General features: G+C 42.0%; 1 protein-coding gene across 3 annotated transcripts in view; it reads right to left on the reverse strand.

The window, feature by feature from the left end:
- The window catches only part of LOC124801998 (beta-arrestin-1), a 522503-nt gene that overhangs the window by 70643 nt on the left and 427895 nt on the right, over positions 1-23965 (reverse strand). For all 3 annotated transcript variants that reach the window (XM_047263118.1, XM_047263136.1, XM_047263127.1), the window contains exon 4: positions 7332-7392. In XM_047263118.1, coding sequence (XP_047119074.1) covers positions 7332-7392 — 61 coding nt within the window. The remainder of the gene's footprint in view (positions 1-7331; positions 7393-23965) is intronic.

A 23965-nucleotide genomic window follows, 5' to 3' on the forward strand; every position in this document is an offset into this window, starting at 1 on the left:
CAGTACTACAGACGGCTGCCCTGGTAAAGAAATATGCAATGAGTACCAGGATACTTACACTCAGTGCTGTGACCCCCAGCACCACGGTCGACGAGTACAGGACACGGTGTATGATCAGTGAACGCAGAGTAAGGAGAAAGCGTATGCGAAGAGGGAAGCAAACTGGTAAACCAGAGTGGCGAAATACAGCCGTCTGTTAAAATTTTCCTTTAGTGCTGTTGCTGCTAGCTATTAATTGGCATAATAGTTTCTGACAGTGTGGACTGTAAGGTTTTGCTACCTTCCATTTTGTTCAGAACCAAGATGCCTTTAAATAGGAGCAGCACATGTGTGTGTTCTTTTAACCGATGACTGTGGCGACATGGAGGGAAAACCACGCTGACACACACACCCACTAAATTATAAACTCGCATGCACATTGTGGAAAGGGAAAATTTTCGCTGTGTTTTACAATTTATCCATAAATTTTATGTCACCGACTTCCACTCAGTTTTACTACAGTCCTGTAATGCCCTGTTCAGTATGTTCCTTTACCACTAGCAATGCACTTTTAATGTTTTTCATGTAACTTTCTGTGTAATGGTCTTTTTTTGATTTTCAATGTGAATCACTAATTCAAATTGTGAACGGCTGGGCTAGTGGCTCCGCGTTCTTTCCGTCAACAGATGGAAGTACTTTTGCCACTCTGGTTTAAGTGTTTGCTTCCCTCTTCGCGTACACTACTACGTGCTCTGCATTTGCTGGTAATACACCGTGTCCTGTACTCGTCTACCGCGGCACTTGCAGTCACAGCATGAAGTATAAGCGTCCTGGTATTCGTCGCGTATTTCTTTACCCAAGCAGTCGTCCATAGTACTGTCTAGTGTTACTTTGGCATTGACTTAGGTTTTACAGAACTTAGCCCAACCTGTGGTTTTAAAAAATTTTATGTATATTACAGCATGTAATAACTACTATCACCACCCTCTTGCTGTTTGCAATATAACGCTTGATGATGGGCATATAAGAGCCCGAAACTGGTTGTGTTCTAAATAGAAGAAACTTACAACTGTAGCGGCATTTTCAACCTCTGAACCACGTTCTTGAGTATTTTATTTGTGTGTCATGTCGTATTCTGCTGGTTCTTAGTCTTACTATCATGGTGTAATTTTGATAATAAGTTCAGCTGTGATTTGTATTTTACCAATCGTCGTATAATAATTACTAAGGATACTCATCCTGTGTTCCTGAGTTCGAAAAGGAAATTTTAGGGTTAGCAGTTCTTATCAGGACATGCTGCACAGTTACTACAATAATGGGTTTGAACTCCCGTCGAGTTGTTTGTGTCTACTTAGGCCGTAGATTTTCATTATGGGTTAGTCTTCCCATATGTTACTTCTTACGGCGTGATACTTTGTTATTTGGTATTATGGAGGTAAAGGTCCAGTTTCCATTTCTTCTTTTCCCTTTGTCACCGCACACATTATATCAATATGTCAAGGCATGTAACGTTGCACACATTGTACTCTACAGTTTTCATAATAAGTAATGGGTGTTTCAGAAGGGAATGTACCGCATTTTTTATTGTTGTTACGCCCAGCCCCAGATCTACAATATTTCCAAACCAGACCAAAAACATCATAGAACAAACATCCCTCTCCCTCACCCGTTGAGCGCTTGAGATTTTTCAAACATACATTCATTTTGTTGCGCACATCATTCTGAAGAGATTGATATATAAAACATATATGTTCGAGGAAATGTAAGACATGTTATTACCAGTGGTCAAAAGTGTACCAAAATGCAATGCCACCCCTCTTCACACAGCATCCTTCTATCGTACTGCACTGTAGAACTCAAATGTATATATTTTGTAATGGAAGCCATCAAACCTATATCCAGGACAGTGGAAATTAAAACGTCCTGTGGCACCTCTCCGGCTAACAGTGGACCAGTTTTGACATGCTATCCCCCTAAATAAAAAAATTTAAAAAACCACAACTGATACTGGGTGGGATTATTTGTGACCAGGACAATAAGAACTCTTCAGAAAGTTTGCACTCTTTGGGCTGGCCGATGTGGCCGAGCGGTTCTAGGCGCTTCAGTCTCGAACCACGCAACCGCTATGGTCGCAGGTTCGAATCCTGCTTCAGGCATGGATGTGTGTGATGTCCTTAGGTTAGGTAGGTTTAAGTAGTTCTAAGTTCTAGGGGACTGATGACCTCAGATGTTAAGTCCCATAGTGCTCAGAGCCATTTTTTTGCACTCTTTATTGCCTGAGAGCTAATAACTCTCTCTTGCGTATGAGTTAAAATTAACTATAGGAAACACTAAACTAGTAAACACAAGAGATAAGCAAGACAGTAGACATTTCTTCACGGAAAACGATAAATGTAACGTAATGTAAGGTAATCGTTAAGTCCCAGCATTTTTTTTCTCTCTAATCTTGCTACAGCTTTACACTGTGTGCTTTCCTTTACGTCAAAGAATCTATTATCTCATAAAAGTTCGTCAAACATTTTGCTACATGAAAAATTTAAATGACATTGTCTAATACTGAAAAAACTGTTCTTATTAACAGTAACCAAGACTGGTTTGGCTTCTCGATTTGATTACATCTATTTTGTCACTGTCTGGTAGATAAAATGAAATAGGCCTTTCTAATATTTCAGCAATTTTAACACACGCCAAATAAGCGAGACTGACTTGGAAAAAAATGGTCATTTTTATCTACCTCATTTACATAAATAACACGACAGAACAGAATTCAGGAAGTACCATTATCAAATGCCTATTAGACCTACTAAAAGCAAAAAGTTTTTTGTTACGAAACAGTTTCATATTTCATTCGTATGCCCCAGTTTCTCAAGCATGAGATCGAAAAGTAGAAGTAGTAGTAGTAGTAGTAGTAGTAGTATTAAACTTTTATATAACTCTGGAATCATAATATCCTTCCATACAATTTGCGTGATGTCCTCGTTTCTTCTTGTTACCCATTCTAACAAACAATCCTGCTATCATTAATTCTGCAAATATTCATGACGTGGTCAAAGTTTAAAACTTATTCTACGGTTAACTTCACTAACCCTGCCAGAATCATCGGTTCAGTTATCCCGCCTTTATTCTCAGGTTAGGTGTTATTACGTGTTCGTACAACCCGTTTTCCGCGCTACTCCGAGAATAGATTTAAGCGGCTGCTGACCGGAAACTGTACAATTGGCCTTCAGTAACGTAGCGATCTAGCAAAAATTCTGTCAAAATTTTCTTGCATACACCGAGAATTTACGATGTAATCTTTCTTACCTGTTTTTCTTGTTAGTGTCGTTTATTTCCACTCTGGTAGTCTGAATCTATGGATTTGGCTAATAACTATGCTTACAATTCCCACACCCAATCAACCACGTGAAACAAACAACGAGTGGCATTCAGCCGTTCATGTTTATTCAGCTCAGGATTTAACAGCCCCGTCCCCTTTTGTCTGCGGGGAAGTTTTTTCATTTCTAGATGTGACGGGGATTCCCCGGGCAGACACATCACGTACACTATGCAAGCATTCGCATGTCAACTTATGATTCGTTCAGAAAGCAACTTAGAATGTGTTCAAAAAGGTTCAAAAACCAACAGTGATCCATTTCAATATCATATGAACAACCGATACACCAAATTGTGCTGGATGCTACTTGATTTGTAAATCACGGTTTTTTCTTCAAGAATATGAATTTGGTGCCCCCTTAATTTGAAGCCCAAGGCAGATATCCTGGTTTGTCTCCCCTCCCCCTCCCCCGATCCGGTCCTGGTTACAGCTCATCTGATGGTCTACTGGCCTACATATTTATGTATTGTGTAGGATTAGAGTTCAGAGAGTACCAGATTGTCTTAGGCACCCATGCCCAATCCTGAGACGATGAAGCTGTAGCAGTTAGGTTATAGGTATTTAAATCTGTTTTCGGGTTCCTCGGTTTTATTTCTAGGAGGGCTTTGTTATAGAGGAATGTGCTGTTTAAAGTGGGTATTTTAGTTTTGTTTCTTGCAATTAGGGATCAGTGTTTATCATAGAAGAGTGTAATAGTGAAAACAATACTTGAGGTCTGGTATATATCGTTATTGAAGGGTACATAGTTATCAAGAGTTTTCAGAGGAGGGACTTTTCAGTTTTTGGAGCTAGGTTGTCACAAAATTGTGTGGTTCATATACAGTTGCAATGGGTCTGTGGTTAGGCTGTACCATGTTGGTTTCACTTTCACCATTAGGTTCTTACAACACGTATACATCTTTGGCACACGTCTTAAACATTATTGGACTTTTTCGTTGGATCATGTCTGCTATATGGGACCTTTTGTTAAATTTATACCATGATACATTGTGTTATTTTAATGATTTAGTTAGAAAGGAGCGAAAGTTGCCATTTTAGATGTCCACTGTTTTTACATATGATGAAGCCATGGGTTATGTGACTTTATTCAGGTTTATTCTGTGTTTACGTTTTATACATTAACGCAGGAAAAAATGGGGGTATTGACATGTGTGCTCTATTGGTACTTCATAGATTATTACCTTAAGGTTACTTCAACTAATACATTAGAGTACCACAATTTTTTGTGTTCATTGTTTCATAGTTGTTTAATTTTCAAATATTGGCATTGTGTTATTGTTTGTTTGTTGGTTGGTTGGTTGGCTGATTTGGGGGGAGGGGACCAACCAATGAGATCAGTCACTGTGTTATTGTTCTTTGGTAAACATGGCCTGAGGATGGCGGTAATGTGCTGCCAAAACTTGTTGTGCGATAGAATGAAGACATTTCAAGGTACAGCTGTGGTGGTACTTTTTCCCATACGTAACTTTACTTTAGATCAAGGAGACTTACTGTTTTATATAATGTATTAATTTCTACATATATTGCGGGGTGAAATCATTTTTTAACAAGTTGACAAGTAAACTTTGTATGATGGTGAACATTTGTAGCTACTATCTCTAACTGACAGTTATCTGACAAATACATGGGTTGGATGAAAAGTGGTGACGACACTGCTACAATTCATACCAGAAATTTATTGACAGATATCCACTATATTACACGCCCTCAAGATAATCGCTCAACATCTCTATCACCTTCTCCAACACACATGGAAAGCATTTTACACTGTCAGCATGTCCATATGTGTCAATGTGTAACGCCGGAAATGCATATCCTCCTATTTCCATCTATTGTACTATAAATTTTTTTTCTTATTTTGTTACCTGAAGACATGACATTTCTGTGTCTTTATATATTGTAATTTTTTACTATTTGTATATATATATATATATATATATATTTATTTATTTATTTATTTATGCATTTATGTCGATGTATAATTGGTTTGTTTTGTAAATATTATTTGTATTTTTACGCTGGGTCTGGCCTAAAGAAAACTATGCTATCGAACGATTACACCGATAGGTCGTGTGGAGAACCAAAGTGTTTAGGATCTTTGGGAGTGAACTCTGCCGCGTGGGACGTGGGCAGAGCAAAGTCTGGCTGGAGTAGCGCAGTGGAGCAGGTGTGTTGTGTGACGCTCCCGCGAGTTGCCGCGCTTTCGGGGTTTGGCAGCATGTAATTGCGCTCGACTTGATATGATAGTTTCTGACACGGTGTCGCGGACGGGAAGCGTTAGCTGGCACACATCAAGAGCCCGTTTCGGCTAGAGACCGTGTCGAGAAGAAGGCGCGCCAACATCCAGTTTCTGCAACAGCGACGGCCGACAATGAGTGACTGTCGCCACCTCCTCGATCGATGACTTCAAACTTTCAATCAACCAACAAGGATGACTGGTAGCACGTAAAGTTTTAGAACTGTATGGCATACCTCAGCTTTTCAAACTGTTAAATTTTTCTCACTAAATTACAGCAACGTAGCATGAACCTTTGTTGCTCATTGTCCCAATTGCATTACCAAGCAGGGTCCCTTCCTTTTCCGGAATGAACCCGAGTGTCGTTGAAATTCAAACGCCAGCATTAAAGTAATATCATTCGATTTCACTGCTTTAATTTCAAAGTTCAGTTAAGGTATTCATAGCTGGCTACAATATTTAGATTACACAAGCACAAATTAAGAGTGCGAGTTTTGTTACCATATTTTAGCTTACCTGTGACTGCAGCTCAGCTTGGTACGTACTAAATTTTACTATTGTTAATGTTCAGAATCATTTAATTCAAGTTCAAAGTTAAATCTCTTATTTCCAAATTGCGTAGATTCAAGTAGCTTTTGAAATGATTGTTGAGGTAGCCCAAGACTAACCGTATTTTACTGAATTTCGATGTGCTTCAGAAACAAAGCTCACTATTAATTTCAGTCACTAAATTAACTTTCAATTTTCCGGTTTTATTAATTCTTTTGCTAAATTAAGTCAGAGTGTAGCGAAATTTATTACTTCTGGCAAACTTTCAGTTTTCACACTACACGTGTCCACCTTCAGTTGCCACACTTCTAGTGCTAATTATATGTGTAATAACCTTTCTTTTTCAGTTACTATAGTAATTGTCCATAGGACTGGCGACCGTAATTTACCCCAAATCTCAAATATCTAATTACTGCTAGTTAATTGTTAACGTAACAACCGCACATTTACTTTCTTTATTAACTTTACCCCTTTTCAAAATTAATTTCCACCAGTTTCATTTGCGTTTTTCCTTTCATTTAGATGTAACCCTTCCTCCCTCTTTACTGACAGATTAACTTCGGTGACGATTGCTTTTCCCAAATTTCCATTAGGTACACGCGGTTTAATTTTTCACTGTCACTAAGGTCGATAAGTGAGAAGGAGGTTACAAATGCCTCACAAAGACTGTCCAGTGCCATGGATGATATCTTCTCTTGTGTTGTAGCACGTGTCACAAGGAGGTTCCTTCATTTTGACGAACAGCTCATAGTCTTAAGGAGTCATATTGGGTGAATATGGTGGATGTTCCAGTATCTCTCGCTCCCATGTATGCAGGCACAGGGTTTGCCACGTGGCATCATGTATTGCCATGAAGGATGATGGGATGCAGTGCCAGAAGGTGCAGTCACTTTACTCTTAGTATGAGATGTGGGGCATGTCTCAACAAATTTCAGTAGTAGGCTTCCAAAATATAATGTTATGGTGCTTGAACTGGCCTCCATTACTATCAGACAGTATACACTGCAACTGACAAACACAGCCATCACACTCACTGCACTACTTCAAATGATCTTCTGCTATCAGCTACAGACAGCATGCATGTCATTTGACACACATCCGTGTTACGGCAGTGTTGCCACCACTTTTCATCCAACCCTTGTATATTTAATATACACATATTTAATAATATTTAATATACAAATATTTTCTCACCTATGGGATCCACGTGTGTTATATGATCAACAAAATCCCTTTTTCCCAAATATACAGTAATCTGAAAGACAAGAAAACATAACATTAGAAGAATCACATATACAATGTACACTGCAGCAACAAAATGAAATACCTATTACTAATAAATTAAAAATATAAAGCCTAGAAATGGTGCAAACCACAGCATTTACAATGACTGCTTATAACTTTGGTTAAGCCTACCGTGACTATAAAAAATATTGAGGACACAGTATCACTTTCACTTACAATATGGTTGCCATTTGTTTTCCTTTAATGGCCAGAGAGATATATGTGACAACATTACTGCATAAGTTGTCTTAAGAAACTTTTGATTGTAATTACTATCATGTTGATACTGGTATATGTGGGTAAAGACATAGTGGTGTACCAGAGCTAAGTGACAACCAACTATTAACTATTAATAAATCATGAAAATGATTAAACCAATTGCCAGCCACGGTGGTCTAGCGGTTCTGGCGCTGCAGTCCGGAACCGCGGGACTGCTACGGTCGCAGGTTCGAATCCTGCCTCGGGCATGGGTGTGTGTGATGTCCTTAGGTTGGTTAGGTTTAAGTAGTTCTAAGTTCTAGGGGACTTATGACCTGAAATGTTGAGTCTCATAGTGCTCAGAGCAATTTGAACCATTTTTGATTAAACCAATTGTATGGGAAAACAGAAGCTGAAACTAACACTGTTACAAATTACTTAAAGTATTAGCAGCCAATTTTTTCTTTAAATCCTTATATCATTTTAAAAATCAGCTTTATTAGATGAGCAACTTTCCCAATGATTTTCTCAACAGTAATAATCTTATTCTGACTAGTACATCATCTTTAACCACTCACTTTTTTGTGATACTTGTATGTCAGTAATGGCAGTTTATTTCCTGTTCCCTCCAGTAAGCAATAAATAATATTTTTCTAAAATATGCATTTGTCTAGTTTTAAAACTACTAACCTTGTCAAATCATCATCAAAGGATGTCAACAAACATGCTAAAAATTACAGTGAATAAGCCATGGTAATGATTTCAGTCGCATTACTTTGTTATTTTTAATTGTATTGACATAATGCTATTTGCACACTGCTCCTAGACATCAATTTGTCATTTAGATTTCTTCCTTCAACAAAGAATTTTCGTTGACAAATATCTATCTATCTATTTGTTTGTTTATTTATTGAAGTCAGAAACAATACAAAACATGGCAATTGTCATTAAAACCAAACAAAAGAAACGTTTATCAAGATACACTACTGATGACCAAAATTTTGCAACTTCAATTGCTCTTGGAGCTGCAAGCAAATCATCTGTGCAAGCTGCAGCACATATTTGACATTCCAGTAGGTGTTCCATAGTGTGTGTTTCTATGCAGTAACAGTTTGCAGTATCCACAGGTAAGTACCATTTCTGTAGAGTACTCTGGATCTTCCAATGCCAGAGCAAGTGAGTGACCTCCACATGATCAATTTCTACTCATGCCCAGGTTGGAGGGTTTCCAAAGGGAGAAGTCAGGTAGACTTACCCTCAAGTCAAAAGAATTACAATCATTTACTCACTTCAGCTGCTGCTGTTTGCAGAACTGAAGTAGTGTCGAGGAAACTACTTCTGAACCTCAAGCACTGCTGGAATGTGTCCATGTAACTGACGATTCTCCTGATGATCCTGATTTGCTATCTCCGCACTAGCAGCTACTTGATGATGAACATATGGTGGCACTATGCCTGCTAGCTGGTTCCAAACAACTTGTCAGAAGCCTTCATGTTTCATTCAGTGCCTTGTCAACTACGTTTATGTGCATACATTTGTACCGGATAGGTGCACGCACACACACACACACACACACACACACACACACACACACTGTAGCACTGTAAGATATCGCTTGTGACTTTTTTCTCAGGGTTAGTGATTGAGAGCCCATTGTGCTACAACCAGTGATCTCGTGAAGGATATAATTTCTCGCTTCCACCTTCATTCTTGTATTCTCACAGTGCTACTTGTATGTCACATTACGACCCAGAGTGCTCCCACTTATTTTCGTTGATTGGTTGGTTGGATGTGAAGGAACTAAACAGCGAAGTCAACAATCCTTTGATTCAGGGGTGGTTAATAAAGAATTTGTTATGTCCACAAAGCACAGAGCAAGGGGAATCCTCTAACTGACCACAGCTGTGCAGACCATGGTGGCCCTGACAGAATGCACAATAACCATGGAGGATTGCGGAATGATCATTACCGAAGTGCATTCCTAGTAGAGCAATGCTAACTGCAGAAGAGAGGGAAATAAGGTGTCACAGTCCAGGCAGGTGGCAGAAATGTCCATTACGGTTGCACTGACTGATATTGTTAGTTGTTTCAAGGTTAGATGTGAAAGGCTAGGAGGAGCGTTCTTGCCACAGGATCTCTGCATAGCACTGATGGTGATCAATCTAAATATTGGTTCAGAATCTGATGGCGTGGGGGGGATCTGGTGTCTCAGGGGTGGCCAGAGTAGAGTCGTCCTCTTCAGCCTCCTTCGCCTTTTGTGGCTGGGTTTCTTGCAAGAGTCTAACCTCAATGAGTGCAGGGGGACGGAAGGGGGGGTGGGGGGTTGGTGAATAGTGGGCAACCCTGGGACCCACACGTCGCAGTTCCTTCAGCCATCGGCTGGTGTTGGGCCCTTTATCTGTGGCTTTCCAAGGAAAAGCATCCCAAGAGGGAGCCCTATAACTAGTAGATGCCAGAGGAGGAAGCCACTCCTCCAGATGGGTGTGGGAAGTGGCTACCAAAGATGATGACACAATGGAAGCATAGTAAGAAATTGAAGTATTGGGATTGATGGCTGTGACTATCACATATCTGGACATCATATCAACAGGATGTATGTCTTTAAATTTTTTTTTTCTTATGCATCAGTATGACAGTCAGTCAACAGATTTACGTTGCTGTATTTTCCTTTCTTACTTGAAGACAGGGCAAACTGGTGACAGGAGGAGGATAGTGTTGCAACTGACATACAAAGGTGGTTGTTTACAGTGACTAACTTCGTGGAGTGATCATCTGCATTTACTACATTTTGGGTCCACCTGTGCAGTGGGATGAAATATCATCACAGCACAAGCACTGAAAGCAACTAATGAGTGGTGGGATCTAGGGTTTCAAATCACACCTGTACCTCATGACTAAATTTTTCCACATGGACATCCCCTTCAAAACCTATAATGAAGACATATGTGTCTATCTAGCATAACTGGGAAATTTTTGGACGTGTCAAGGAAATATATACCTTGCCAATCAAGATTAGCCCTTAGTCCCTCTTCCGCCTGGAGCATAAGGTCTCAATAGAAGTTGATTCCTTGGACCATATTCAAAATCTTGTGTGGGCCATGGTCACTGGTATGTCACCAAGATTTCGCATGTCTGAAGAGCTGTAGATTGTGCAAAAGTAGAGACTTTAATCAAAAGATATCCACTGTGCATTTTTCCTCACATTCCCTACTAGACCTCTGGCTTGTCCCTCTTACTCATGGGTAGGCAGGGTAGGAAAACCAGTAGGGTTGAAACTTGCGAGTGCAGGCTTTCTCGGCGAATTTCATATATGAAGTCTTCATGGGAAGATGATGGAGACGCATTCCATCGAAACGTTGCTACGAGACGACGATGCTACTCGGCTGACAACCCGTGAAGACTTCAAATAGGATTGTAACTGTCTGTCGAACTGAAGTTTTTATTCCTGTCTGAAAAGACAGCCAGATCAGAACAGCCATTGCTCTGCTGTAATTTAATACGTTTCATGTGCAAAAGTCAGTTCTGATGCAAACTACTCCAAACAAGGGCTCTTCCCATGGGCACCACCCAGCTACAGCAATGGCCATCCGGCACAATGGCTGTTGCAGGGAATCCTGATGCCCAAGGAAAATAAGCACCTGCTCCTTGAAAAGTGTGGGGAGCTAGCAGCTCAGGCATCAGCAGTGTGATCCCTGTCTTGTTATGGGGCTGCACTGAAAGGCCACATAATGACCTCACCGTACTGGATTGGCTACCATCCTTGCTTTGAAGCGAAAGTAAGAACCAATGCAGGTACTATATGCAGATGATCAATACTGCATGCAGTAGGCATCATTTAAGATTTTTCCCCCAATTCAGTCCACACTACAGAAAAATGCGGAACATGAAGGTCAAACTCAGAAGGGGACCACAAATTATTTCAGCCAAAAGGTTGTGAACGAAAGAAAATCCAAAGAAAGGAAGGCAGGACCTATTGAATAGGCAGGCTGACATCAAAAGCTGCCAACATGAAAAAGAGAGCAAGAAGAGGGAGGATAGTCAGAGATTGCAGCACAGGATAGGAAGCAGGTGCTGCAACAGCTTGGGGCCTGTGATAGTCACCACGTACCCACACACGTCGTAAGCTCTATGAGAGGCCCAGATATTTAGACTGCGGTGTGTTTACTAACTGTATCCCTTGTCTGGTTGGTTGGTTTGTGGGATTGAAGGGACTTTAAACCCCCACAAGGAATAAAAACAAACAATGGAGATGACAAGAGACGACCCAGGACAAGAAAGACACAGAGAGAGACCAGACAAAAGGAATTAAAAACACACCGAGTGTGACAGTGGTTGGCCGACCATAGAAACAAAAAAGGAAAAGCCAACCACCAAGGAATGCACTAAAACCCCAGTCTAAAATCATAGGCCAAAGGCCAGACTCAACACAAAAAAGGGACAAACACTTAGATCAAGTGATAAAACCCCCTGCACGAATAAAACTCAAAACTAAATCATCCATCCCAATGTCATCCGATAAAAGTGCAGGAAGCGTATCAGGCAGCACAAACGTCTGCCTGAGCAGAGTTAAAAGTGAGCAGTCCAACAAGATATGGACCACCGTTGAAGCTGACCTGCAGCCACATAAAGGTGAGTCCTTGCGACGCAATAAATAGCTGTGTGTTAGCCAGGTGTGACCAATGCATAGGCAGCAGAGGACAACAGAGTCCTTGCTAGAGACCCACGCATGAGTAGCCTCCTTGATGGCTCGAAGTTTGTTGGGTGAAGGAAGGGTGCACCATTCTTCACCCCAGGTGTGAAGTACCTTCTGCTGCAAAACTGAGCTGAGGTCACTCTCCGAAAGGCCAATCTCCAAGGCTGGTGCACCGACAGCCTGTTTGGCCAGTGTGTCAACACGTTCATTTCCCGGGATGCCAACATGACCCGGGGTCCACACAAAGACCACAGAGCGGCCGCAACGGGCAACAGTATGAAGTGACTCCTGGATAGCCATCACCAGACGAGAGCGAGGGAAACACTGGCCGATAGCTCATAAACCGCTCAGGGAGTCACTACAGATAACGAAGGAATCACCTGAGCAGGAGCGGATATACTCTAGGACGCGAGAGATGGTGACCAGCTTGGCAGTGAAAACACTGCAACCAGCTGGCAATGAGTTGTTCATAATGATCCCCTAGAGTAAGAGCATAACCGACACGACCAGCAACCATCGAACCATCAGTATACACAATGTCAGAGACTTGAAACGCGCCAAGGATTAAAAGAAAGCAGCTGCAGAGGGCCTCAGGAGAGACTGAGTCCTTCGGGCCCTGTGCCAAATAGAGCCGAAGGCATGGGCAGGTCACACACCACAGGGGTATACGCACAGGGGCCCGCAAAAGAGGTGGAAGACAGAAAACCTCAAGCCCAGGTAGAAGAGCTCTGTTGTGAACCGCAATCTTACACCCTGACCGGGGTCGCCGTTCCGGAAGATGGACAACCGACTGAGGGAACAGGATATGATAATTGGGATGTCTGGGCAAGCTACAAACGTGTGTAGCACAAGCGGCCAGTAATTGTTGGTGCCAGAACCGCAATGGTGGGACACCTGTCTCCACAAGTATGCTGTTGACAGGGCTTGTCCGGAAAGCTCCAATGGCGAGTTGGACCCCACTGTGAAGGATGGGGTCCAGCAACCGCAATGCGGAAATGGATGCCAAACTGTAAGCTAGGCTCCCATAATTTAGATGGGATTGAATTAATGCCCGGTACAGCCGTAGAAGGGTAGACCGACTGGCACCCCAGCTGGTGTGACTCAAGGAACAAAGAGTGTTAAGATGCCGCCAGCACATTTGTTTAAGCTGCCGGATATGAGGCAGCCAAGTCAACCAAGTATCGAAAACCAATCCCAAAAATCGATGTGTCTCCACCACACCAAGAGGCTCACCGTTAAGATATAGCTGGCAGAAATGCCTAACGCAGGTCTTGGCAGCCGAAAACTGGAAGCCATGCGCTACAGCCCAAGACTGCGCCTTTTGGATAGCGCCATTCAGCAGCTGCAATGCCAGTGGAGCTATAGTATAGGCAGAAGTCGTCAGCTTACAAGGAAGATGAGGCAGACGGTCCCACCACCACAGCAAGCCCATTAATTGCAATCAAAAAGAGGCAGACTCTTAGGACAGATAATTGCAGTACCCCTTTCTCCTGAACTATGGGAGGCCGCAACTTGCACACGGAAGGAATGAAGTGACAGAATATTTTGTATGAAAATCTGAAGTGGACCCCAAAGACCCCAACCATGAAGCGTAGAGAGGAAGTGATGTCGCCATGTCATATCATATGCCTTCTGCATGTCAAAAAAAGACGGCGACCAGATGCTGACAGCGGGCGAAGGCTGTACAGATGGCAGACTCAAAGCACACCAGATTATCGGTGGCAGAGCAGCCCTTACGGAACCCACCCCGAGACGGGGCCAGAAGGCCCCGAGACTCAAGTAACCAACTCAACTTCTGGCTCACCATGCGTGCGAGCAACTTGCAAAGAACGTTGGTGAGGCTAATGGGGCGGTAACTGTCCACCTCCAGTGGATTCTTGGCAGGTTCCAACATGGGGATTACGACGCTTTCCTGCCATTGTGACGGGAACTTACCCTCAACCCAGATACGGTTGAAAAGGTCTATGAGGTGCCGCTGGCAGTCCACCGAGAGGTGTTTGAGCACCTGACAGTGGATGCGATCCGGCCAGGGAGCCATATCAGTGCAAGCGGCTAGGGCACTTTGGAATTCCCACTCACTGAACGGAGTATTGTAAGATTCAAGGTGGCGCGTGTGAAATGAAAGGCTACGACTTTCCAACTGCTCTTTCAGGGAGCGGAAGGCCAGTGGGAAATTCGCAAAAGCAGAACTCTGAGCAAAATGCTCCGCTAAGCGGTTTGCAATTGTGTAGGAGTCGGCACAGACTGCTCCATACAGTGAAAGCGCAGGTATGCTGACGAGGTTCTGACAGCCATAGAGTCGCCTGATCTTGGCCAAAACCTGCGATGGAGAGGTACAGAGGCCAATGGTGGAGACATACCTTTCCCAGTACTTATGCTTGCATTGGCAAATGAGGCGGCGGGCTCGGGCACAGAGCTGTTTAAAGGCGATGAGGTGTGCCTGAGGGATGCTGCTTGTGACGTTGGAGTGCCCGCCTGTGATCTTTAATACCCTCAGTGATCTTGGGCGACCACCAAGGCACAGTCCTCCGCCGAGGGCACCCAGAAGAACAGGGAGTGGCAGATTCAGCGGCAGTAACGATGCCAGTGGTGACCGAGTGAACCACCGCATCAATGGCGTCATTGGAAAGAGGCTCAATAGTGGCAGTGGAAGTGAGAAGAGTGACGCTGTGGCAGTGACAGAAAGATCGGCAAGTGGTCACTGCCGCACAAGTCGTCATGCACACTCCATTGGACAGATGGTAATAGGCTAGGGCTGCAGATCGAAAGGTCGATGGCTGAGTATGTGCCATACACCACACTGAAATGTGTGAAGGCACCATTATTTAAAAGAGAAAGGTCGAGCTGTGCCAATACTTGTTGAACGATGCTGGCTCAGCCTGTTGCCACTGATCCACCCCACAAAGGGTCATGGGCGTCGAAGTCGCCCAGTAACAGAAAAGGTGGCGGCAATTGAGCTATCAGTGCAGCCAGGACATGCTGCGGGTAATCACCATCTGGTGGAAGATAGAGACTGATGACAGTAACAGGGTGAGGCATCCACACCCGAAGAGAGAAAGCCTTTAAAGGCGTTTGTAGAGGGACAGACTCGCTGTTAATGGAGTGAAGGGCGTAGATGCAGACGCCACCAGATACCCTCTCATAAGCTGCCCGGTACCTATAATAACCCTGATAGCCACGGAGGGCGGGGGTTCGCCTCGCCGGAAACCAAGTTTCCTGAAGAGCAATGCAGAGGAAAGGGTGAAAGCTGAGAAGTTGTCGGAGCTCAGCAAGATGGTGGAAAAAACCACTGCAGTTCCACTGGAGGATGACATTGTCCATGGCCGAGAAAGGAGTGAAAGGACCGAGGAGGCAGATTGTGCTGCTGCATCACCTGCTGCCACCGAATGAGTACCTGTGTGAGTGACATCCATTGTGTCTGAGAGTCCAGCGAAATCTAGGTCCTCAGTGTACGCCAGAATCTCTACCTCGCCATCAGACATAGAGCTTGTAGGTTGCAGGTTGCAGTGGGCTGGGTGCCACCGTAAGTTCCTTCGTCTTGGACACCATCTTCTTGGACTTTTCTCGCTGCTCCTTGGGTTTCACTGGCTGGGAGGGCTTCACCAATTCAGTCTCCGGGACAGAGGAAGATCGCAAAGCCCTACGACCAGCTGCTTGTGGGCTCTTATGCCACTGCCGGGTGTCATCCTTCCCACTTGTGGAAACCTGGGAAGGGTGGGACCCAAGGAACCCCTTGGGAGTGAGGAGCCGAAGAAGTTGGATGCTTCTCCGACTTAGAACCAGGGACAGACATCCCCAATGGGTGGGGGGTGTTGCCCCCCAGGTAGGTGGCGCAGGAGCAACAGGGTGGGTAGTGCCCCCCATGGGCAAGGGGGCATGTGGAGTTGTATGCCTCAGTAAGCCGACTGGAATTCGCTGAACTGATGGGGCTATCAAGGTGGTTGTAGCACTGACATATGAGGAAGTCATTCGCACAGGATGGAGTTGTTAATATTTCCTCTGAGCCTCAGTATAGGTCATTCAGTCCAGGGTCTTATATTCCATGATTTTCCACTCTTTCTGAAAGATCCTTCAGTCTGGCGAGCAAGATGAATGATGCTCTCCGCAGTTGACACAGATGGGAGGCAAGGCACATGCAGTATTAGGATGTGATGGGCGTCCACAATCTCGACAGGAAGACATATGGCCGAACTTCCAGCACTTAAAGCATTGCAGCGGGGGAGGGATATAGGGCTTGACATCAGAGCACTAGACCATCACCTTGACCTCCAGTAATTTATCACCCTCGAAGGCCAAGATGAAGGCACCGGCAACAATCTGATTATCCTTTGGACCCCGATGAACACGACGGACGAAATGAACACCTTGACGCTCTAAATTGGCGTGCAGCTCGTCATCAGACAGCAAAAAAAGGTCCCTATGGAAAATAATACCCTGGACCATATTTAAACTCTTATGGGGTGTGATGGTAACTGAAACATCTCCCAACTTGTCACAAGCAAGTAACCTTCGTGACTCGGCAGAGGATGCGGTTTTTATCAATACTGACCCAGAGCGCATTTTTAACAAGCCCTCCACCTCCCCAAACTTGTCCTCTAAATTCTCTATGAAGAACTGAGGCTTTGTCAACATGAAAGGCTCCCCATCAGCTTTCATACAAACTAGGAACTGGGACGAATAGGTGTCACTGCCATCCTGAGCCTTACGCTTCTCCCACGATGTGGCCAGGGAGGGGAACAATTTGGGATCTTATTTCTGAGCCTTGAATTGAGCCCGAGAACACTTAGAGACTGCTGGCAGCTGGCCACCAGCAAGAGATGATGTACCACACTTCATTGTGGGTCATCCGCCCTGATGCCACCCACTCCGACCAAGGGCCCTCCCCACCTGGCAGGATGGCCATTGCCGGGAATCCAGATGCCCCAGGGAGATAGGCAACTACTCCTTGGCATACGTGACATCAGCAGAGCGATCCCTGTGTTGTCAGGGGGCTACAACCAATGGGGTACATCGCGGCCCCACCACAACGGACTGGCTACCATGCTGGATATTAGGTGCAAGGAAGTCTGTGGTCGTCGTCTCCGCAAAAAGCAACACTGGACAGTGCATGGTGGAAATCGCACCCAGGAATGTATCCTCACCCAAGAGATGGAGAACGAGTGGGACAGCAATGCGACAACGAGGAATGTGGCTAAAGGTTTCAATGCACGATGGACACAAAACACCATATAAGGCGCCCTTCCCCAATTGGCTTGATCTTCGGAAGAATTTGGAAATATGGAGGTCAAATCCAATAGGGGACCATCACCTATAAGCCAAAACGTTTGAGACTCCTTTTAGTCGCCTCTTACGACAGGCAGGACTGCCGCGGGCCTATTCTAACCCCTGAACCCGCAGGGGGGCCTTGTCTGGTAATGTTAAGTTTGTGACATGTCTGAACACGTCTAAGATGAAAGACACACAGTTGAAGTGGACTTCAGCGTCTCCAAATGATTTGACTCGCTAATGCCAGATCACTGCCATAAAGGCAACTCCTAGTGTTTGACGGATGTGGTTGGTCACTGGTATAGATGTTAAATAACGTTGGAGGGGGGGGAGGGGGGGGGGGCGGGGAAACCTTCCTTCTGGTACATCATTTCTGTGACATCTCTATCGACTATGCTGACCTGTAAATTGTGAGGGTTCATTTACATTTTACGTTACCCAACGGGAGGCCCTCGTCACATGCCATTATTATTATACCTTGTGATCTTCAGCTCTAAGTCTGCAAAACCCCCCCCCCAACTTGTTAAATATTCTTTTTATCTGTAGAATAAGTTATTTTTTACTAAAAACCAAGACTTAGCAATTCCAATATTTTAAGGCATTTATTGTGCCTTTAAATACAACACATATTAGATGGTAGGTATCTTGTTACAGGGCACTGTCTTATGGTAGGTATCTTTTTACAGGACAGCTTCTGATCGTAGGTGTCTTGTTACATACCTTCTGTGTAACAAAACAAAGTTTTTTTTCAATACATACATATACACATTATTGATATAATCTTCTGGTCACTGCTATTCCTTGATAGTGTGGCTGGCGCAGAAGGCTTTTTGCCGTCTTTGACAACTGTGCCCATCAAACTTCCAAAGAGGTGTTCAACTCTCTTGTAACGTCACTGAGACAGGTGGAATACCTCATACAAATAATAAAATACACAAAACAGGATGTATCCCCTAATGAATCTTCTTATATAACAATTAAAACTTTAAAATCTAAACAATTATCCTGCATAACAAAAATGCATATAATTCTACTAATAAAGCTTGTCCATTTATATTCAAAATTAGTATGAGATTTCACTTTCACTCAACGAGATTATTTACTTCCAAACTTTGGCTACAAAATGTCTAGAAAATCTCTTACCCTCTCACCTGCTGTCCCTTACAACTGAACAAGTGTTTGACTACTAACACGTTTTCACATTTTTTTAAGGTATGTACGTTACACATACAACTATATGCATCTCAGTAATTAATGAAACAGAGAAGAATGCTTGTTTTTCCCATCAAAAATTATAATCCATATACTGTTATGTTTGGTAAATAATGTTCAAATCATCACTGCGCACAATAAATGACAATATGTCTTTCAAATCTTATTGCAGTACTGAATAATACACAATAGTTATCAACTAGCATTTGTACTACTATGGATGGTAAACCTCTAGGGCTGCATTACCTTGGGCTAATCTTTTTATAAGAAGTTTTATACACCACATGTAAACAAGGGTTCACGTGATGGAACTACTGCATGTGGAAGACCTAAGACTGTAAGGACCAAAGGAGCACAGAAGACAGACCCTCAATGATTGTTATCCTTCCCAAACAATAACTCATACAACCCATACCATCTGAGTAAGAAAAAATTATCTATATACATTTCCCTAAAATAATCACTTACATCTACTTTCCTGTAAAAAAAGTAGAAATTCGCCCCAGCATTCGAGAAAGAGTAAAACAATCTCTTATAAATCAAAGGATTTTACAACCCTCAAAATGACACTAAATTTTATCTTTTCTTTTGACCCAGTAATGGGTCTAGTTTAATATTCCATATTGTCTGGCCCTTTAGGATAAAACTTCTATGGATCAGAGATCAAAGAAAGGTTAAATTTTTATCCACCCACAAATCTTATAATCACTTTGGCATTCCGTGTAACCACGATCTATTCTACATACATCCTTTGTACTCTTCCAAAAAGAATGACAGATTCAAACATTTTCTACACCACAGACAGCCTCTTACCGACAAATTGCTGTCTCCATTACACTTTAACCTACACCCAAACAATACCTTTTGGATTCACCTACCCTTTTAAACCAGACTTTAAACTCAATTCAATTTGTTCACTCCCCAACGCAACACAATACAACAAAACATCTAAAAGTCGCATTGTCTCTTGATTAACAAATTTCTGATGTTATAAAGTCTGCTACTTACACTAGACAATTTTGAGACCATTCTTACTGTTATTATCCTTTTATTCACTGATGAATGGTTTTAAGTCTTGAACACTGTATATAACTTTATCCTTCCCTTTCACTGGGTCAATTAAAATAGCTGTTTTTTGGGTGTGGCATCATAGTTATTAAGAACTGCCCCTGATATAAAGGGTGAAATTTTGTTATAACCTTCTCACATTTTTCAGGCTACTTGTGACTCCTAAGAAAAAACCAAATCACCCACTTTGTACTGTATGGGTGTACCTTGCTCCCATTTCTTTTTTCTTCTCTCACCCTCTCATTAACAATAGCTCCGCAATTCCTCTGCAACTTGTGCGTGACCCTTCCTACTGGGTTATTTTGTGGACGATATTCTCTAATCTGCCTGGCTGGAAACTGTGTTCCATTATCTGACAGGAAGTGTTTTGGTTTACTCACATTTCTTAAATCATCTCTTAGTTTCATTATAATATGATGAGATGTTGCCTTCCTTAATAATTTTATTAGTTTAGCCCAGCATTCCAGCACCACACATATACACATCATTCCTCCCTACCTCTAAGCAGTGGATCGTAGAAGTCTACAGTCGAGAAGTCCCACAAATTATATGGAATGATGGGATACAATGCAGTGTGGATACTAATAGTTACTACCTTAACTTTCTGACATATCTCACATGATCAAGATTTTCCTAACCAGACGATTCACATTCTTAAAGTAGCAAAATGTGTTCATATTAATTATAAACTTTTTTGGGCCAAAATGGGCATATATCCTATGTGTGCATACCAAGGTATGTTATTTTGTGGGATGCATAGTAACCATCTATGTGAGTTGTGTTTCCTGTGAAAAAGTATTCCTTTGAACAATTTCCAATTGTCCTTTGTATCAGTATGACTTTCGTGTAAGGCAATATATAACTGTGAGTGGCTGTCCTTGCACGGCTCACTTCCTAAGTTTTTACAAAAATGTTTTGTCTTTCTTGTATGTATTTACTTTTAGAAAATAAACAGCAAATTTAAATGTTTATGCACTATGATCTGCATGTATTGCTACCTCGTATCCCATTAGCAGTTATTTAAATTGCTTGAATGCCCACACTACTTATAATGTTTCCTTTTCTGTACTGATATAATTTTGTTCATGTTGTGTGAGTACTCTACTGGCAAAAACTCTTGGTTTTTGCTCTGATACCTGATCAGTCACATATTCTTGGAATACAGGACACCCCAATCCATAATTTGGTGCATCCACTGCCATATGGAAATGGCAAAATTCAAGTGAACCAATAGTTGACATGTTGCCAAGCCTGCTTTTATTTTTGAAAATTCTTATGACAAATTACATCCCATCTCCACACTGTGTTGTATTTTAATAAACTTCTAAAATTTGGTGCATTAAGCACTGAACTGACTATGAATTGTCTGTAGAATCCTGCCATACCTAAAAGTGATTTGAGTTGTTTTTTATTAGTAGGTTCTGGGGACTTTGTAATTGCATCTCTGTGTAGACCTGGCTGAATATCAATAGTATTTACAATGTGTCCCAAGAATTTCACCTCTTTTCTATCAAATTGCGATTTTGGCAATTAAGTAGTGACACCTTGGCAACCTAATCTGCTAAAAAATTCATCCAATGTTTGCAGCTGTTATTCCCATGTTGTGTACATTACAACTATGTTGTCAACATATACTAACACTTTATTTTTTAAGTAACTTCCCAATCCTTTATCCAAATCCCCTACGAAAACTGAGACCTACATTTAGGCCAAATGGTATCACCTTGAATTGATATGACCTTCCTTCAAACACAAATGGCATTTACTTCCCTGACCCTACATGCACGGCAATGTGCTAGTAGCCTATTGTGCTTATATATTTTACTCCTTCACACTTTGCAAGCAGTGCCTCTATTATAGGGGGTCTATCTCTCTCTGTCTCTATTATTCTATTTACAGTTCATGCTACCAACACTATATGTAGATTACCACATGGCTTTTTAACAATAACTAATGGATTGTTATGACAGCCACTGGACATCTCTATAACATTCTATCAATTTCTTTTTGTACTATTGACTTTGTTGATACAGGTATGGAGTAGGGTTTGACACAAAATGGATTGTGTTGTTTAATCTTCAAACTACAAAGTCTTTAATAAGACCTGGGCATGTTGAAAATGCTTTTATATATGTCTACATGATGAAGAAATCGTATCTCCCTTTTCCTCAATGCAGTGATTCTTAGATTTTTTTAATGTTATCAATTATGTCTGCCTCATTCAATTGTACCATGTCTGCCACCCCTAACTGGTGCCTGTCTCACTGTTCTAATGTAGCTTTTGCAAATAAAGCGAGTCCTAATTTACCTGTGCTGGTTTGCTCAAAATAAATGACAGCCAAGTTATCTTGTTTTCTGCATGGGGATGGTGCAGTCCCCTGTTGGAAGTTCAACAATATGTTGTCCAACTACCAGTCTACGGCTAAAATTAATGGTAAATTTAAACCTTCCACTGCAAACATCACTTGTTGAAATGTATGCGTGTTTAATGTACATTCAATAAACAACATATCTGTTACACCAATTATCTTTACTCCTGTGACATAATTGAGGGAATGCATATAATAAATTATCTAGCTGTAAAAAATAGTGATCTTCTACTGATATGTCACTACCAGAGTCTAAAATAACTTCCAGTTGTTTTACTTACAATGCACGTCAGTTTTGGTTTCATATACTCTTTTGTTTGTTTGTTTGCTTCCTGTAGTAAGACATCTGTTAAACTCTGCTCATAATTATACCTAATAAGCTAGAAAAGACTTGTTGAGGCTTGTTATCTACTGCTTCAGAGGACTGAACCTCTCCCTGGAAGAGTATTAGTTTACTGTCTCTGTATTGTTAAACGCATTATCGTAATAAATTCTATTAGTGATCACATTTCTGTGTCTATTCCCTGAATGGTTATAATAATGTCCATTGTGTTCCTGGTTTCATCCATTCATAGTATCTCTAGTGGGGTGAGGTCCTCTGTTAACATCACTCTGTTGATTATTATTGTTGGTGTTGCTGCCTGTGTGTCAACTTTCTCACTGCCTTTCCAGAGTGCCCACTTGTTCTAGATATTCCCATAAGTTTTTCACTTTCTCTCATCTTTTGGCAGGTTCATGGTTAGAGTGCTGACACCTACGTTTTCAGATAATCTGCATATCCAGTTATGCTGGCCACTCATGTGATATGTATGTATGGATTATGTCAACGTCTTCTGCATCAACTTCAGCCTGACGATGGCGCATTGAAGCGCCGAAACTGGTTCCAACAAAACAAACAAAACCTTAAAAACTGTTGTAGGTGTTTTATTTTCTCATGATAGTAAATGTCCATCATCCCAGATACCTCCTGCCAAAAGGATGGACACACAAATAGATTTCCGAGTCCTTCCCTAACAATTTGTCCCCTATATGCCATGGTAATCAGCTACTGTCAACTTCTAATAAATGTTGCTCTGCTATCAGGTCATCTAGATATTTAGTTTTGTTAAGATCCCATTCTACACAATCTCGATACCCGCTCCATGAACTACTGTTGTACGACTTCGATCCTAAAAGTTCCAATCTCAACTTCTTTTGGGCTCCCTCACTCAAATATTTAGACTAGAATGCTGTTTCGAAAGCGTTGTATACGTTGCGCAGGATATGGTGCCGATGTACAGTGACCAGTTTTCATCCAAAGCGCTTGAGGAGTTCATTCATTTGTTCAGAAGAGGCGGTTTGCCACCTTTCGGCCGATCGGCATGCACGCCCTGCAGTTCCTCTCAAATGATATAACAGAAACTATTGGGTAAAAAAATTCATCTCTGCTATACTTGTAGCTTTATATGTCAGGTTCATTACTATGTGCCCATCATTTCATTAATGATCATAGCTATTTTGATATTTAGGTGGAAATAAGACACTACGCGAAATCTGAAAAAGTTTTCAATGAAAAATGGGGGTCGCTATGATTTTACGTATGGTGCATATTATATAATACGTCGCTGCTTATGAAACCTGGATAACATATTTAATTTTTCTTTACATTTGGATGATCTGTCATCAATCTCGAGAAAATTGATCTGACATAGTGCACTCATTTGCGATCGCACTGCGCCAACGATAAAGCCAGAGTGAAA

This window comes from Schistocerca piceifrons, chromosome 1 (genome assembly GCF_021461385.2).
Source record: "Schistocerca piceifrons isolate TAMUIC-IGC-003096 chromosome 1, iqSchPice1.1, whole genome shotgun sequence".
In the NCBI taxonomy this organism is placed as follows: domain Eukaryota; kingdom Metazoa; phylum Arthropoda; class Insecta; order Orthoptera; family Acrididae; genus Schistocerca; species Schistocerca piceifrons.